General features: G+C 42.0%; 1 protein-coding gene across 5 annotated transcripts in view; it reads right to left on the bottom strand.

Moving 5' to 3' along the window:
• Positions 1-14,174, bottom strand: part of MND1 (meiotic nuclear divisions 1) — a 63,447-nt gene extending 49,273 nt beyond the window's left edge. For 4 of the 5 annotated variants that reach the window (XM_077846431.1, XM_077846433.1, XM_077846430.1 and 1 more), the window contains exons 1-3: positions 13,186-13,215; positions 7,641-7,706; positions 2,585-2,642 (exon numbers count right to left, since the gene is read on the bottom strand). In XM_077846431.1, coding sequence (XP_077702557.1) covers positions 2,585-2,642; positions 7,641-7,706; positions 13,186-13,200 — 139 coding nt within the window. In that variant the 5' untranslated portion in view covers positions 13,201-13,215. Of the gene's footprint in view, positions 1-2,584; positions 2,643-7,640; positions 7,707-13,185; positions 13,216-14,112 lie in introns of those variants that run through there. The other variant, XM_077846432.1, reaches the window with a different exon arrangement.
• Between the last annotated feature and the right edge of the window lie 4,233 nt (positions 14,175-18,407).

Genomic DNA, 18,407 nt, shown 5'->3' with positions numbered 1-18,407 from the left:
ATAGCATGTAAGAATGTAGAGTCATATTTCATAAATGTTTGAAATTAATGAATAATTCTTACTTTCTATTAAGTAAAACAGTATCAAGAAATTATCCACATTTTAATGTCCACTTTAATTTTTCCTATAGTAGATCCCCAAATATAATAAAATCCATTAGAAAACTAAAGAGTTAATAAATTTAAAAAAATCAACACCAAATGTGCAAACCATTCAACCTTACTTGTAAAGAAGTACAAAGTGAAATGAAATGTCAAGGATTCTAAAAATGAAAATACAGTTCTGAGAAATGAATGTGAATATAATTTGGTATAGCCTTTCCTGAAGGCACTTTGAGAGTACATATTAAATGCCTAAAACGGGATGTCTGGGTGGCTCACACAGTTAAGCATCTTCCTTCAGCTCAGGTCATGATCTCGGGGTCCTGGGATCAAGCCCCACATCAGGTTCCCTGGCTCAGCAGGGAGTCTGCTTCTCCCTCCCCCTCTGCCTGTGTTCACTCTCCCACTCTCGCCGTCTCTCAAATAAATAAAATCTTTAAAAAGAAAATAAGAAAATGCTTAAAACTACACAAGTCTTTCTTTCTTTCTTTCTTTTTTTTTTTTTTTGAGTAGGCTCCACACCCAGCATGGAGCCCACTGTGGGGCTTGAACTCAGGCATGAGATCAAGACCTGAGCTGAAGTCAAGAGTCATATGCTTAACCAATTGAGCCACCCAGGCACCACAAGTTTCTGTTTTCTATTCTACTTCTAGGAACATTTCCTAATGAAGTAGTAGGAGATATGGAAAAAAATTTATGGGTGAGGAGAGAAAGGGATGAATAGATGGAGCACAGGGGTTTTTTAGGGCAGTAAAAATACTCTGCATGATACTGTAATGATGGATCCATGTCATTATACACTTATCCAAACTCACAGAATGTATGACATCAAGGATGAATCCCAATGCAAACCATGGACTTTGGGTGATTATGATGTGTCAACTGTAACAAATGTACCACTGGGGAGTGATGTTGACAACAGGAGAAGCTGTGCATGTATGGGGAGCGGGAAACATTCAGGACATCTCTGTACCTTCCTCTCAATTTTTCTGTGAATCTAAAACTGCTCTAAAAAATTAGTTTCTTAGGGGATCCCTGGGTGGCGCAGCGGTTTAGCGCCTGCCTTTGGCCCAGGGGGCGATCCTGGAGACCCAGGATCAAATCCCACGTCGGGCTCCCGGTGCATGGAGCCTGCTTCTCCCTCTGCCTGTGTCTCTGCCTCTCTCTCTCTCACTGTGTGCCTATCATAAATAAATAAAAAAAAAAAAAAAAAAAAAAATTAAAAAAAATAAAATAAAAAAATAAATTAGTTTCTTAGAAAAAGAATTTAAAGATAGCACAATACACATTAATTTTAACAGCAAAATTTGGGAACAACCTAGACATTTAACAACAGGTAACAGGCTAAGCTAATTATTAATTATGGTACAGAATGAATCATTAGGGGATGCGGATACTGTAAGTCATTTTTTTAAAAAAGCAAACGACATAGGGAAATGTAGATGATATAATGTTATATGAAAAAATACACAAACTCAAAACTATATATGCAGTATGGTTCCTCTTAAAAAAAAAAAAAAGGACAGATATATACATACATAGACAGACAGAACCTAAGAATAAGCCATCAAAATACACCAAATGTTAACCATTGGTGATCCCAGAATAGAGGGCCTACGAACAATTTCTACTTTGATTATATACTTTATAATTTTCAAATATGTCAAAATAAACATGTATAGGTTATACAATGAAAATAAAGTTTAAAAATATATATACCACATGTAGTGGGTTTAACACTGACCCCTCAAAAGATAACCCCCAAAATCTGTGAATGTGAACTTATTTGGTAAAAGGACACCATTAAGGATCATAAATGAAATCATCTGAGATTTAGGGTAGGTCCCAAATCCAATGACACGTATCGTTATAAGAGACAAAATGGGAAAAAACAAAGGCGGAGTCTATGTGAAAACAGAGGAAGAGATCGGAATGATTTGTCTATTAAGCCAAGCACTGGTGGCAACAACCAGAAGCTAGGAGAGAAGTATGAAATAGACTCCCTTCAGAATCTCTGGAAAGAACCAACCCTACCAACACCTTGATTTTAGACTTCTGGTCTCCAGAACTATGAGAAAATAAGTTCTATTGTGTTAAGCCACCAGGTTTGTGGCAATTTGTTACAATAATATAGAAAACTAATATACCATGTAAAAATACAAAGTCATATTTAACAAATACCAGAACACACATCAACAGTTTTTGCTTCTTTTGAAGTAAATTACACCTATAAATAAATAAAGGTGTATATTTGTGTATTGATGTGTGTGTATAGATACAGGTATGCATGTGTACTCCATTTTAATTTTCCTAAAGCAGACATTCTACACATAAGAATCATGGCCATGGCCCAAAGATATACCATGTAAGGTCTTTTACAAATATTCTTCATCTCTAGAACTTTATGTTTTCATAAAGTGAGACTGCTGCAGCAAAGATGACCAATGTTTCCCAAAATATCTCAGCACATCTTTGATACTCACTAATGCCTTTCTCTTTGGGAGCAATCTTCTCCATGTCTTTTAACTGAAACACATCTTTCTGTTTAAAAGAGATTGAAAAAAAAAAAGAGATAAAAATATGTATTTATTTCCTACTATATATTTATATTTACCATAATTATATTAACAAAACATTGTACTATAAAAGCTGTGCCTAGTAACTGCAACAGAATCAAGTATTTTAGAGCTAGAAGAAATTGCAATTATCCTGTTCAATATCTTCAACACAATTTAAAAGGGACAGATTTTGCACAAATATGCAAGTCTTTAAAGTAAATGGAGAGCAGAATGTAAAGAACATCTTCTCAATGAAGTATAAAAACTACTTATAATGAATTATTTAACATGAGATAATTACCTTCTCTTGGACGCTTTAAGAAAACAGTGATTTGCTTAGCATATATCATATATCACAGATTTAGCAGTACTAACTAAAAGCAAAACAGACAACTGTCAAGATTTGTTTATATTTAAGGTTTCCTGGAAGAGCTATACCTAAACAATAGGAAAATTATATAATTTTGACTATCAATTATTCACCTATACAGTCAGCATGTTCATGATATGCAAAACAAAATATGGGAATATAAACATGTAGAATATTTAATCTTGCTTGTAGTTGGAAAAAAAAATCTACGTAGAACATTCCTTTATTCTTGTACTAAGCCTTGGTTGAAGTGGTAAAATGAGTTTGGATAATAAAAATGAAAAGACTCAAGCATTCAATAATTGTAACAGAATTATTGTGATTGTTTTAATGGACATCTAGGATCTATTTCTTCTAACTTCAATAGGTTGGAAGGTAACTCCGGGATCCCTGGGTGACACAGTGGTTTGGCGCCTGCCTTTGGCCCAGGGCATGATCCTGGAAACCCGGGATCGAATCCCACGTCGGGCTCCCGGTGCATGGAGCCTGCTTCTCCCTCTACCTATGTCTTTGCCTCTCTCTCTCTCTCTCTCTCTCTGTGACTATCATAAAAAATAAATAAATAAATAAATAAATAAATAAATAAATAAATAAATAAAAAAAAGAAGGTAACTTCAATAGGATAGAAACTAGACTTCAGCTCTTCCCCCGAGTGGCCTGAGGTGACCTCCGGAGATGGTTCGCTACTCGCTGGACCCAGAAAACCCTACAAAATCATGCAAGTCAAGAGGTTCAAATCTTCGTGTTCACTTTAGAACACACGTGAAACTGCCCAGGCCATCAAGGGTATGCATATTCGAAAAGCCACCAAATATCTGAAAGATGTCACTTTGCAGAAGCAGTGTGTGCCATTCCGTCGCTATAATGGTGGAGTTGGTAGGTGTGCGCAGGCCAAACAGTGGGGCTGGACACAGGGTCGGTGGCCCAAGAAGAGTGCTGAATTTTTACTGCACATGCTTAAAAATGTGGAGAGTAATGCTGAACTTAAGGGTTTAGATGTAGATTCTCTGGTCATTGAGCACATCCAGGTGAATAAAGCCCCCAAGGTGCGACGTAGAACCTACAGGGCTCATGGCCGGATTAATCCATACATGAGCTCTCCCTGCCACATTGAGATGATTCTTACTGAAAAAGAGCAGATTGTTCCTAAACCAGAAGAGGAGGTTGCACAGAAGAAAAAGATATCCCAGAAGAAACTGAAGAAACAAAAACTTATGGCCCGGGAGTAAATTCTGCATAGAATAAATGCAAATAAAAAAAAAAAAAAAAGAAACTAAACTTCATAAAAATTTAAAATTTCTGTTCATGCAAGGGCACTATTAAGAAACTGAAAAGACAAATAGTGACTAGAATATTCACAAAACACAATTTCTGACAAAAGACTGGTATCCAGCATGTATAAAGAACTTCTTTAAAGGGTATACCCTCTTCCCTCCCCCCTCCAAAAAAAATGAACACCTAGATAAAGGAGTGGACAGATGAATATATATGTGATAAAGTAAGCAGAGTAAAATGTTAACGTAGAATATAGATGTTAGGCATATAGGTATTTACCGCAAAATTCTTTCATCTTTCATAATAAAATATTGGGAGAAGTAACTTCATCTCACTAAAGATTTAGTAAATTAAGGAAAATACTGTCATTGGTCTTAAAGTATAAAATCAATTTTTGCATGTCTATAAATAAACCGTTTGAAGATAATATTTTAGGGTCTCAGAAAATATGCAATAAATTACTGCCTTCAGGCGTCCAATACATTTCTAAAAATCAATTAATCAAATCTATCTGCAACCATTTTAGATTCCCTGGAAAAAGAATATGAAGTCACTGAGACATATGCCTATATGTGGTCATCAAGGAAGAGCTCTGGACATATTGGCTGCCCCCATGGCATTTCTGTGTAAATAAGAGGGCTTGCAAAGTACTAGCTTCAGAACTAAAATGTGGTCACTTAAGTGAACAGAGAATATGGTCTCAAGGAAATATTAGTTCTCCATAGTATTAAATAGAAGTAATAAAGGAGAGATGAATATAATGGCTCTAAACCTTTATACACACACACACACACACACATACATTTTTACACATATAACACATATAAACATACAAATTTTTATGTTTTTTAAAACTTATGTCTATAAATAAATAAAATCACATGTAAGATCACATGAAAGGCATATAGTTATAAAGCTAGACAACTTGTAATTAAGTACTTATGACCTGAACATTGTAACAATTTACATGGATTATCTTATTTAGCCCTCATACCAACACTGTCAGCTAGGTGCAATTATTACTATCCTTTTTAATAGGCAAGGAAACTGAGACATAGGTCCAATACTTGCTTAAGGTCACAAAGTTATTTGGTAAAACAGATTTCAGGTGCAAGTGCTCTCATTGAATTATATTGCTCTCATGCTACTAAGTTTTTCTATTACATTAGCAACTTCAAATATACATACATTTGTATAATATTTGTATGTACATATAAACATACACGAGTGAATATATAGGAATATATGATCTAAAATCAATCAATACAATCAATTTCTAGCTTTACATAAAAACTCAGTGACTACTGAACTTCTGGAAGCTACTACCACTCATCAATATGATGTTATTCATTGATAGCAGGGTTGAAAAATTTTCAATCTGAAACAGCCAATTTTGATACTTGAGTAAATTAACAATATTATAAATGACAAAATCATTTCCCCCACCACTCACCTCAGCTTTCCACTGCCTAGTAAGAATTAAATCTACTTTTCTTGCTGAGACCATAGGAAAAATATTTAAACTCAGTAGAAGAGTCATAATCCCCACATATAAACTTTATCAATTTATCTTCCTAATCATCATCATTCTTTTTAAAAGATTTTATTTATTTATTTATTAATTTATGAGAAGGAGTGCTAGAGCAGGGGGAGGGGCAGAGGCAGAGAGAGAAGTGAGCTTGCAAGTAGACTCTGAGCTGAGTGTGGAGCCCAACTTGGGGCTCGATCTCACAACCCTGACATCATGACCTGACCTGAAATCAAGAGTCAGACACTTTACCAGCTGAGCCACCCAGGTGTCCCTTCCTAATCATCATTATTAAAATAATACTCTGCTTTGAATTGCCAATGACTTTTGGTAAGTCATTACAGGCAGATAACATCAGTAAGATTAAACTTAGAGGGCAGTTTTTAAAACAAAGGTTCCCCAGAATGTTTTGCTTGTTTTACTGAGAATCTGCATTATCAAAATGAAAATGTCAAGTATTATCATTAACTATCTTATTAATTTCATATCTATTTTGCCATTTTCTCCCAACTTCTTCACATTTGTATACAACCAAAGTAGCTAGTAGGTTGGGGCCAGACTAGACTTTGAAGGTCTTGTCAAGTTTTAGGCTAAGACACAGGAAGTTAGTGTTTTTTGTAGGCCTAAGATTTGGACTTAAACATGGAAGAAAAAAAAAATGCTACTGTATAGCAACATGGTAAGCAAAGTAGCCTTTAGAGCCTGGTGCTTGGGTTTGAATCCTGGTTCCATCAGTTAGGACCTAAAACTTCAAACATATTTCCTATTGGTGGCAGGCACAAATATCTGGAATAAATTAAGGTGGCCTATGTACCATGATACAGTGTTAGACCACAGACAGATTTATAAATGTAAAGAGGCGGTACTCAGCACTCTCTAAAATCAGACGATCTTCCCTGGATTTGAATGCTAGTACAAACTGCTTTTATTTTTGATATCTAGAGCTGGTATATTAAGCTGTGTATCAGATGTCCTCATCTGTAGAATGACGATCATAACAGTATTGATCTCATACAGTTAAAAAGGATGGAATCAGGGCAGCCCCAGTGGCGCAGCGGTTTGGCGCCGCCTGCAGCCCAGGATGTGATCCTGGAGACCCAGGATCAAGTCCCACGTCGGGCTCTCTGCATGGAGCCTGCTTCTCCCTCTGTCTGTGTCTCTGCCTCTCTCTCTCTCCCTCTCCCTCTCTCTCTCTGGGTCGTTCATGAATAAGTAAATAAAATCTTAAAAAAAAAAAAAAAAAAAAAAGGATGGAATCAGATAACCTACACTGGGATGCCTGGGTGGCTCAGCAGTTGAACATCTGCCTTTGGCTCAGGGCCTGATCCCAGGGTCCCGGGATCCAGTCCCATGTCAGGCTCCCTGCATGGAGCCTGCTTCTCCCTCTGCCTGTGTCTCTGCCTCTCTATGTATCTCATGAATAAATAAATAAAATCTTAAAAAAAAAAAAAAAAACCACAAAAACCAAAAAAAGCAGATATCCTACACCAAGTGATCAGAACAATGCTGGCACCTAGGAAGCACTCAGTAGATGTCAACTATTAGCATTATTATTTCCAGGTAGAAAGAGGACACAATCAAATATATGCTTCAGAAAGATCATTCTGGACAGAAGTGAACATTGGGGTAGGGTTCTTTCTTACTCCACAGCTTCACAGAAACAAAAAATGTTTGCAGAATTTTATCTATTCTTCAAGAAATTGATGGGCATTGATATCTAATGAAAAAAGTACAGTTAAACACTGAATGACATACACTTAAGGAGAAAATGACATAAAATACTAAAAATCTTAGAGAAAACAACTCACCGTCTCAAAAAATATTTCCATCATACGGGCTCTCTTCTCCTCTGCGCTCAGTCCTTTTTTCTTTGACTACAGCACAAAAGTTAAAACAGTAAACACTGTGTTAAAAAAAAAGACCTTGCATTTAAAAACAATTTGGTCTGAAACATCATCTGAAATGTTACGGTCTTGTCTGCCAATGGGTTTGATAACTCTCAGAGCCAGACCTAAAGACTCATTTTAACTACTATATGCCAAGCCTTGTGGCTGGTGGTACCAGTGTAGTAATAAGAACTGTGGTTGAGACAGAGCCTGGCAGTTAATAGAAATTCAGTATTTATGAAATGATCCAATGATAAGTCACTATATTTACCTTCAAGAGACTTACAACCTCTCAAAGAAAATAGACACCACTAATAAATGATGAAGAGGTCATTGCACAAATTGCTACCAAGGACACAATGAATTCCACCACAGGGAAGGTTGAGGGCTATCTAGGAAGGGTAGAGATGAAAAGGATTTTGGCAAGTTGAGAAATGGTGACAAGGTGTCCTTCGAACACACAGGCACGATGTTATGAAAGTACACGGAATGCTCCAGAAAAACAAGCACTCAGGGATGATTACTGTGTGGTACATGTAGAGGGAGGGGCATGTAAGGTGAGAAAGGTCATCTGGAGCCAGATCACAGGAGGCTGATTGTCCAGTCCAAGAGAATGTATGTTATTCTAGACAATGAGAAGCTATTGAGTAATTTCTAAAACAGGAGAGTGACAAGATTAGTTATGTTTTAGTAAGACGACATTTAGTAGCATTTTGCAGGGTAGGTTGGAGGAAGGAAAAACCTATCCAAGTCGAAAACAGAGGCCTACTGCAGGTAACTATTATTCTATAACTACAGTTTAGCCAACTAAAAATACAATAATTAATATATAACTACAATCTGTTGATTGTAAATTTTACACTATATTGTATTTAGAATATATAAAGCTAAAATCCAACTTTTTTTAAAAAAGGCCAAATTCCCTCAACCTGAAGATTCACAGAAAATAACAAAAGAGAGAACTATCATCTCTAATAAGAGAATTCCACACTAATATTTTTTAAGTGACGTGCTCAAAAGTCACACAGGGTTATGAGACAACATAAGCTGCTTAGTAATAACTTTGAAACACTTTGTACCACATAAAAAAGGAGACACAGAAAACAAACACTGAGCCTGTTCAACCAATACTCCCCTGGAAAATGAAAGCCTTCAATAGATGGGGAAAGGGATTTGACAATGCCATTCTGAATACACACACCAGAGTGCACGAGTCTTTATTCTATTTGTACAGCCTAGAAACCCACTCACTCATTTTCACAGCAATAAAATTATCAGATGGTTCCTTGATGAGTTGTTCTGGTAAAATAGGGATATTTCTCTTTTTCCTCTGTCTGCTGCTCGCAAACACTGAAGCTCCCGCAGGGTTCTTTATTGATCCCCTCATCTCCTCACACCTTTTCTTTGATCTCTTCTGCTTTTATGGTTTTAACATTTAAGCTGAATCCTCAAATCTTTACATCAGCCTCTGAAGAATGATCCTGAGCTTCAATTTCATGCATCTACCTGCCTGCTGGACAGACTTCAAACTCAGAGGGTTAAAACTGAACTCTTCTTCTCCTACATCTACTCCCCAAACCTGCTGTTCTAGATCTGGAGCTCAGATACCATCTTTTTAGCCACGCCAGAGGCCTGGCACTCATCCCATGTTCCTTCACCTCTCTTACTCCACACCAGAGCAATCACCAAGTTTTGCCAATTTTAGTGCTTAACTTTCTCAAATCCACCCTGTCTGCTCCATCCCTACAAACCCTACCTCAGTTCAGGCCTTCATTATGTGTTCTGTTTCCTGCAACATACCTGCAAGCCCTCTGGCCACACTTGGTCTCACCTCTAAGTTCATATTCCACATGGCCAAGAAGCAAATCTACCCATGCCTCTCCTTTGCTTAAAGCCTTCAGTGGCTCCGAACCATCCAGAAGTAGCCAATCACTCCACCTGATAGACGAGGCCCTTAATCACCTGACCCCAATCTACCTCCCACAAATACCACTCCCCACCTCAAATTTTACCATAATTCGGAGAGTTAACTTGAGCTATAATACAAAAACTAGACAGTCCCTGACTATGGTTCGACTTTTTCAACTTTATGATGGCGCGAAGGTGATACACAATCAGTAGAAACCATACATAGAATTTTGAATTTGAATCTTTTCCCCAGGCTAGCAATGGTCAACTGCCAAGGGACCATGAAGTAAACAATCGATAGTTACAACCATCCTGTACCTACACCTCCATTCTGTTACTTGCCTTCAGTACCGTCCTCAGTAGGTTACAGGAGATATCCAATACTTTATTATAAAGCAGGCTTTGTCTTAGATGCTTTCGCCCAGCTACAGGCTATATGTCTAAGTGTTCTGATCATGTTTAAAGTTGGCTAGGCTAAGCTATGATTCTGTAGGTTAGGTGTTTTAAATGCATTTTTGACTTAATGATATTTTCAACTCACAAAGGGTTTATCACAGCGTAACTCTATTGTAAGAAGAAGATCTGTACTTGTAATTCTCCACTCCCAGCATGCTCTTTCCCATTTGTGTCTTTAAAAAACTATTCTATCTGGGCAGCCCCGGTGGCGCAGCGGTTTAGCGCCGCCTGCAGCCCAGGGCGTGATCTGGAGACCCTGGATCGAGTCCCACGTCAGGCTCTCTTCATGGAGCCTGCTTCTCCCTCTGCCTGTGTCTCTGCCTCTCTCTCTCTGCATCTCTATGAATAAATAAATAAAATCTTAAAAAAAATAAAATAAAAAACTATTCTATCTAAAACACCTGCTCCTCTTGCAAATTCAAAAACTTCTAAAGTCTCCTAAGGCCTAGTGTAAGCATTCTGTAAAAGAGCTTCCCTGAGCTCACAGGACAGCCTGAGCATCATCCCATGTGTTCCTAGAACACACCTTCATTAAATCAATTCGTATACTTGTCTTTCTTAGCTGGCTGAAAACTTCAGAACGTGCACTGTGCTGGCCTTCCAAGAGCTTGGTGCTGGGTTATAGCAGACACAAAGGCCAGCCCTTGACTCCAAGGCCATGTCTCTAAAGCCCCAAGTCTAAAATGTGAGACTGTTTAGGTTCCCAAACCCCACAACACTCACTGCACTCCCATAAATATGACACAGGGTAAACTAAAAATAAAAGAATTCTGTGATAACCATTTACTGACTTTCTGAGAGAAATCACACAAATCTCAGTCCGAGAAACCATATAGACCTACTCACTAAACGCGTAGTCGAGAGCCAGCATTCAATATTGCTTTAATTAGCCTCCCTTCACACTGGCCTCAGCAGTATGAGAATAACCAAGCATGAAATTCACACCTAGTTAAGAAGGCTCTTTTGGCTCATTTCTCTAGTCCAGTGGGTTTCAAGTCCAGTGCTATTAGAATCATCTCAGAAAGAAAAAAAAACAAAAAAGAATCATCTCAGGAGCTTTTTAAAAATACTGATGCCAAGGCGTATGCCATCTGAACTCTATCAGGATCTCTGAGACCAGACCTGGGCCTAGGCAGGCATGTTTTTAAAAGCCTCTTAAGGTGCTTTAACCAGCCCCAGGATTGAGAACACTCCTCTTCTCACCCCAGAATCTAGAGGTGGGTCAGGGGCACTGAGATCCCTTTAGGACTTCAGTCTGTAGCCTTGTCAGTGGAGAGAAGATTCAAAGCTTTAGGAAAGGTTCCTAATGTTTTGGTATTATAAAACACCTCCTTGGAAAGATTCATGGACTCCCTGAGAATCCGCCATCCAGAAACTGAGGAGAGCCTAGTATCCTGGAGGCACACAGTTTTAGGAAAGCTCTTATCACTCAGTTCAGTAGCTATGAAAGTCACTCAAGAAATATGGCTGGATCATCCCTTTACATTGTTTTCAGGCCAATTTATTCATCGGTCTCTTTCATGACTAGAAATAGTTTTCGTTATTAACCACAGGACAGTATCGCAGCCAGAATTAAAATAACTAATGTAAAACTATGCCACGCTAATTCATATTTAGGAATTTCTCCAAAAAATCAACAAGGGCTCATTTAATACTTAATATTAAAGAAAATCTGCTGACCACATAAGTCAGAGATGCATTCAAATTAGTAAGGAGAGTCAAGACCTGAGGACAACCAAGCTTCCCTGCTGACCAACATACAGCTGTCCCCACTTTTCACAAGAACTACACAATAGTACCTGTTTTCATTAATCAAAAGAAATCCTAAGAGCATTTTCACTTGCATGAAAAAAGGCAAAAAGCAAAAATAGCACTCAGTGTTTGTTTTAGGAATGGCTGTGCCACAATCCTTCCCTGGAAACCATATCCAGCATCTCAAGCATAAGCCACCATAGCTTTGAACTGTGTTGGTAAGCATCTGTGCTGGATCTTAATTTACTTCGTGCATCTGTTAGCAAGATGTGTCCTAAGGTATCTGAGAAGCCTGAGGAGAAAAAAAATGTTTTAATTGAAAAAAAAAAAAAAGCAGCTTATGAGACGTTATTTTGGGGGTCTAGGAATGCTCAAAATCTTTTCCCATATAAATTAATAACTGTTTCTTCACCTCATGCCATTTCAGATTACAGAAGACTTCACAGAAACACTACCTTCAAAGAATAGGGGAAACCTGTATTTGAAGTCACTTAAGAAACTATCCATCTAAGGAACGTTCCCCGAATAATTAGGAGTTACGAAATTCCTGGGATCCCTGGGTGGCGCAGCGGTTTGGCGCCTGCCTTTGGCCCAGGGCAGGATCCTGGAGACCAAGGATCGAATCCCACGTCAGGCTCCCGGTGCTTGGAGCCTGCTTCTCCCTCTGCCTGTGTCTCTGCCTCTCTCTCTCTGTGTGTGACTATCATAAATAAATAAAAATTAAAAAAAAAAAGGAGTCCTGTTTGGCAATTGTAAGAACATTTTGAAAAATTAAAAGGAGGGATCCCTGGGTGGCGCAACGGTTTGGCGCCTGCCTTTGGCCCATGGCGCGATCCTGGAGACCCAGGATCGAATCCCACATCGGGCTCCCGGTGCATGGAGCCTGCTTCTCCCTCTGCCTGTGTCTCTGCCTCTCTCTCTCTGTGACTATCATAAATAAATAATTAAAAATTAAAAAAAAAAAGAAAAATAAAGTCTGACTTTAAAAAAAAAAAAAATTAAAAGTAGTTGATACCCGTTGCCCCCAGAAGTGGCAGGGGTACACTGCAGTTCCTCCAATTCCAAAAATATGCCTGGATTTACGACTTTATTCACCAAGCCTGATCGAATCAAAACAAACAACTATCGATTCACAATCAGGAAAGAGAACAGGGCAGGCCCAGTGGCTCAGCGGTGCCGCCTTCAGCCCAGGGCGTGATCCTGGAGACCCAGGGTCGAGTCCCACGTGGGGCTCCCTGCATGGGGCCTGCTTCTCCCTCTGCCTGTGTCTCTCGTGAATAAATAAATAAAATCTTAAAAAAAAGGAAAGAGAACAAAAATCTGTTTTTGATCAACGTAATACTAAACTCACTTCTTGAGCATCCATTAAAAAAAATAGGCTGGATCTCAAGAGTTTTATTCTGACTTATTTCATGATCAGAGGCTGAGCGTCTGCAAGCAGTTAGCAGCACATTGCCATTTAGTATTAGAAGAGGATTCGTACGGGGAGAGGAGGCGCAAGGGCAAAACCGGGCGGTGGTGCCGGGGCTCTCCGGGGCCGCCGCTTCAGGCCGCGAACCGCGCGAGCACGCGCCCCCGCCCCGGCCCTCGGCGCGCCCCGGTTGGGTTTCGGAGCCGGCGTCGCGCCCAGGTGGCCGCGTTGTTAGCTCAACCACAAAGACGCCGTTATCAGTCGTGAGCGCATCTGGACACGGATCTTCAAAGAAGTCACCGTGCAGCCTCGGTCCTTGGCCAGCGAAATAACGGCCACTTCACTAAATTAAGATATTAAAATCTTTGATCCATTTAATTAGGTGTTGATCCTCTGCCAACTGAAGCAGAAAGAAAAAAAAAAAAAAAAGACATGAAACTGAAGGTTCCTGAAAATGACCCGAGGAGCCGGAGGCCGTCACGTTCACAAGGGCACAGGGTGGCCTGGAGCGCGGCGCGGCCCGGAGGTCGGGGCAGGTCACGCGGCGGCGCGGCCCTCAGCGGCCCCCGCGGCCCTCAGCGGCCCCCGCCCCCCTGGCGTGCAGGGCTCGGGGCCATTCGCGGGCGGGCCCCGCGGGTTCGCGGAGTCCCCGTCTCTCCCGGGCCCCCGGCGGCCGCGCGCGGGGCACACGCGGCTCAGCCCCGAGGGGCTCGGCTGCGCCCTGGGCCGCGGGGGGCGGGGGGGAAGGGGGGCCTCCCCGGGAGCCAGGCCCCCGGAGCCCGCCGGGGCCCCACGCGGCCGAGGGCGCCCGCCGCCGGGGCCGGAGCCGGGGCCGGAGCCGGAGCCGGAGCGGGCCTCAGCGCTTACCATGGCGCGGGCGGCGGGTCCTCCGGCGGCCGGGCCTGCGCGCGGGGCGGGGCGGGTTTGACTTTGGCGCCTACAGCGCCGAGGGGCGGGGCGGGGCGGGGCGGCGGCGGCCTCTGCCTGGGCGGTGCGCGGCGACCCCTGGCGGCCGAGCGGGGAGGCCGGCGGGAGGGGCGGGGCCTGCGGGAAGCATCGAGGCCTGGGGCCTGGGGTTCTGCTGCTTCGGCCTCCTCGCCCCTGGCGTGCAATGGGACTCCTTTTTTTATTAAAGATTTTATTTATCTATTCATGAGAGACAGAGAGACACAGGCAGAGACACAAGCAGGCTCCATGCAGGGAGCCTGATGCGGGACTCGATCCCGGGTCTCCAGGACTGTGCCCTGGGCCGAAGGCAGATGCTTACCGGCTGAGCCATCCAGGGATTCCCCATGGGACGCCTTTTTCTCTATCATCTATCTATCTATCTATCTATCTATCTATCTATCTATCTATCTACCTACCTACCTACCTACCTACCTATCAATCAATCAATCATCTTTTTTTTTTTAAGATTTATTTATTTATGATAAACACACAGAGAGAGAGGGAGAAGCAGGCTCCATGCCGGGAGCCCGATGCGGAACTCGATCCCGGGACTCCAGGATCGCGCCCAGGGCCAAAGGCAGGCGCCAAACCGCTGAGCCACCCAGGGATCCCCTCAATCATCCACTTTTTAAAAAAATATCTTATTTATTCATGAGAAAGAGACAGAAGCAGGCTCCATGCAGGGAGCCCAATGCAGGACTCCATCCCCAGGATCATGCCCTGGGCCAAAGGCAGATGCCTTTAGCCCGCCCTTTCTTCGTGCTGCAAAAACCTGGCCTAGATGTAGCTCGGGGGCAGAGGCCTAGGCAGCTCGCGGTTAAGTTGGGGGGGGGGGGGCGCCTAGGGCGCGATCCTGCTTCTCCTTCTGTCTCTACCTCTCTCTGTGTCTCTCATGAGTAAATAAGTAAGATCTTAAGGGACGCGGGGGGGGGGGGGGGGGTGCTTAGCGGGGAGCGCCTGCCTTCGGCCCTATCCCGGGCTCCCCGCAAGGAGCCTGTTTCTCCCTCTGCCTGTGTCTCTGCCTCTGTGTGTCTCTCATGAATAAATAAAATCTTTTTTAAAAAATTGATTTTGCTCAAACTCATAAATTTTTAATATGCTTCGGTTTTATCTTTTAACAGATGTCTTGAGACACTCCAAGTTTTGCAACATGATGAAGCAGGCAGATGTAGTATATAGGTTTTTAAGTATAAATAAACATGTGCAGCATCTGAGAAGTACTCATGAATTTGGATCTCATTTCTACCACCTAGCATTTTGGTACCCCAAAATGATGTTTAATGTACAAATTTGTTTTACAAAACCCTATGCATACATTGTTTATTCTTTCTATCTGCTGCCTGCAGTGTGTGTGAAGATGAACCAGGCCACACCTGTAAGGAATTATGTTTTCATCAGAGCTAATCTTCCATCTGAGCAACCCACCCTTCCCCTAGATCCTGCTCTAGGGCCCTGTTGCCCCTACCGGGGCCACATCCCTCCCCATAGGCAAAGAATCTGCAGGGCCAAAGAGACATAACCACCTGTTACCCACAACATTCTAGACTAGGAGCCTGGAAACCCAGAATCTCCGGCCTGAGTTTTCCCCAAAATGAAGCCTGAGAAAAAGATGTGCTGGTAATTTATTTGGGACCAAGGAAGCAGCAAGGGTGAGATGGGAAAGAAGGAAAAGCCACTAAACATGTGTGCACTTCTCAGTTTCGGCATTTGAATTTTTTTTACAAACTCTTTCTTTGCCCAAGAGGATGTAAGAGTTTGTAAGAGGAGAGAGAACAAGATGAGATCTGAGGACACAACTCCAGTTGGAGAGGATACTGTGAATCTCTAGTTGCCTTCCAGGCCCTTGGCCACTTTCCGTCTTTAAACCCCCAGCATTCTTTTTGCACTGAATCATGGTTCTTGCCATTTCCATCAAATGAACTCTCTGCCATTTGGGCCATGGCTGACTCCACCAAGGCTAGGCATTCATCCCAAAAACAGAGTATACAGGATGAACATAAAGCAAGCCACTTGCCTTTGAGGTGTCCGCTACCACTACCACAGGACACTTGGGTCTTCTCTTGGAAAAGATGAGTTCACATAAAGAGGGTTGCCCACTGGAGCTGGAGCTGTGTACTAAACATCACTGAACTGTAGTTACATTTCTCGGAGATTCTTGAATGTGGACCACAGTTCTGGAATACCAAACCTCAGAATTACACCACCAACTAGAAGAGACACATTCTACTGCCTTCAATCCCCTTGATTTCTCAGGAAATGCACCCACACCTGAAAAGAACCTTCTCGTGGTCCTTCCTTGAAATTCTGAAAAGTTTGACCTCTAGAAGAAACTTCCTGAGGAAGGAAGAAAAGAAAATCATTTGAAAGACGAGGGGCGCCTGGATGGCTCAGTGGTTGAGTGTCTGCTTTGGCTCAGGGCATGATCCTGGGATCCTGGGGTCCTGGGATCGAGTCCCGCATCGGGATCCCTGCATGGAGCCTGCATCTCCCTCTGTGTATGTCTCTTTCTCTCTCTCTCTCTCTCATGAATAAATAAATAAAATCTTAAAAAAAAAAAAAAAGAAAAGAGACAAGGAGGGGATCCCTTGCAGGATCAGCGGTTTAGCGCCTGCCTTCGGCCCAGGGTGTGATCCCGGGGACCCGGGATCGAGTCCCATATCAGGCTCCCTGAATGGTGCCTGCTTCTCCCTCTGCCTGTGTCTCTCATAAATAAATAAATAAAATCTTTTTTTTAAAAAAAAAAAAAAAAAGAAAGAAAAGAGACAAGGAAAAAGTCTATGAGGTAGGAAAACGGGGCGGGGGGGGGAGGAATGAAAAAACCAAGAGAGGAGAAAATTTTAAACAAGAAATAGTCAACATTAACACCTTTTTAGTCGTACCACATCCTTGAGTTAGAAATAACAGTGCTATTGTGTCATTTGTACAGAGGAGCGGTCTCAACGAAGACAATACCAAAACTGGTTTCTGGAGAATGAAAAAAAAATCTCAGATGGTTTGTGGCCCTGCAAAGGGCTATAGAACATAAACAGATACAAGGTATATCTCTGATATTACAATTCCATGGAGTGGGGGATTAGGAAAAAATATCTACAAGAGCTCCTTGGGGGGATGATAATGGGAAAAAGGCTGAGAAACACTGGTGTAGAGTAAGTATAGAATTTGTTATCCCAGGGGTACCTAGATGGTTCAGGGGTGGAGCATCTGCCTTTGGTTCAGGTTGATCCCTGGGTCCTGGGATCGAGTCCCACATCAGGCTCTTTGCTGGGAGCCTGTCTCTTTTTTGTCTCTCATGAATAAATAAAATCTTAAAAAATAATTATTTATTATCCAAGCTGGATTAAAAGGGCTGCTATTTATAATTATGTGGGGAAAACAAGCATAAAACAGAGGATTGTCCCCATTAGTCATGTGGTAAGTTGGAACTTCCACTGTGCTTTATTAAAAGTTCTCTTATGGTTCTTTTTAAAAATATTTTATTTATTTATTCATCAGACAGAGAGAGAGGCAGAGACACAGGCAGAGGGAGAGCAGGCTCCCTGCAGGGAGCCCAGTGAGGGACTCTATCCCAGGACCCCAGGATCATGCCTTGAGCCAAAGCCAGATACTCAACCACTGAGCCACCCAGGCGTCCCAAAACTTCTCTTATGGTTCTTACCTTAATTTGCTCTGTAGCAGTTACTGATGCTCTTCTCATCTTTTCATCTGGGAGAGTAAGTTCCTTTTTGTAACCCTGTCTCATCTCTCAGTTCTTCTTGAGCATTCTTTGGTCTCATGACAACCAACTATTTGTTCTTCCCTAGACCACTCATGCTGTCTTCCCCTCTTTTAGCAAGCCTGGGCTCTATCAGTGGTCAGGGCCCAACACCACCCCTCTGTCTTCCTCTGGGGTGAGTTCTTAGCTGCCAGCTTCCTCAGCCCCAGCCAGCAAACCCTGCCACCCTGTACTCCTGGCAGGGGGCCTGGGTACAAGCCCGGAAGAGTGGGAGTTGAGTCTGAGTCACAGTGTGGGGCCCTAGGTGCCCATGAGGGTGTCTGTACTTACCTATCAAGTATCCCTATGCCCAAGAGAGTGTGACATTAGCTAGGTAGACCACTACCACAGGTCAAGAGGTCACAGAAAAAAGGAAAAAGCCTTTTACATTTTTTGTAAAGGAGAGCTCCTGCATTTTCATTTTGCACGGCTGCACAAAAAATATATATATATTTTGACATAT

The sequence above is a fragment of the Canis aureus genome, chromosome 13, assembly GCF_053574225.1.
Source record: "Canis aureus isolate CA01 chromosome 13, VMU_Caureus_v.1.0, whole genome shotgun sequence".
Taxonomy (NCBI): domain Eukaryota; kingdom Metazoa; phylum Chordata; class Mammalia; order Carnivora; family Canidae; genus Canis; species Canis aureus.
Note: the sequence above shows the minus strand (reverse complement) of the source record. Positions and strands in the feature narration are given on the sequence as shown.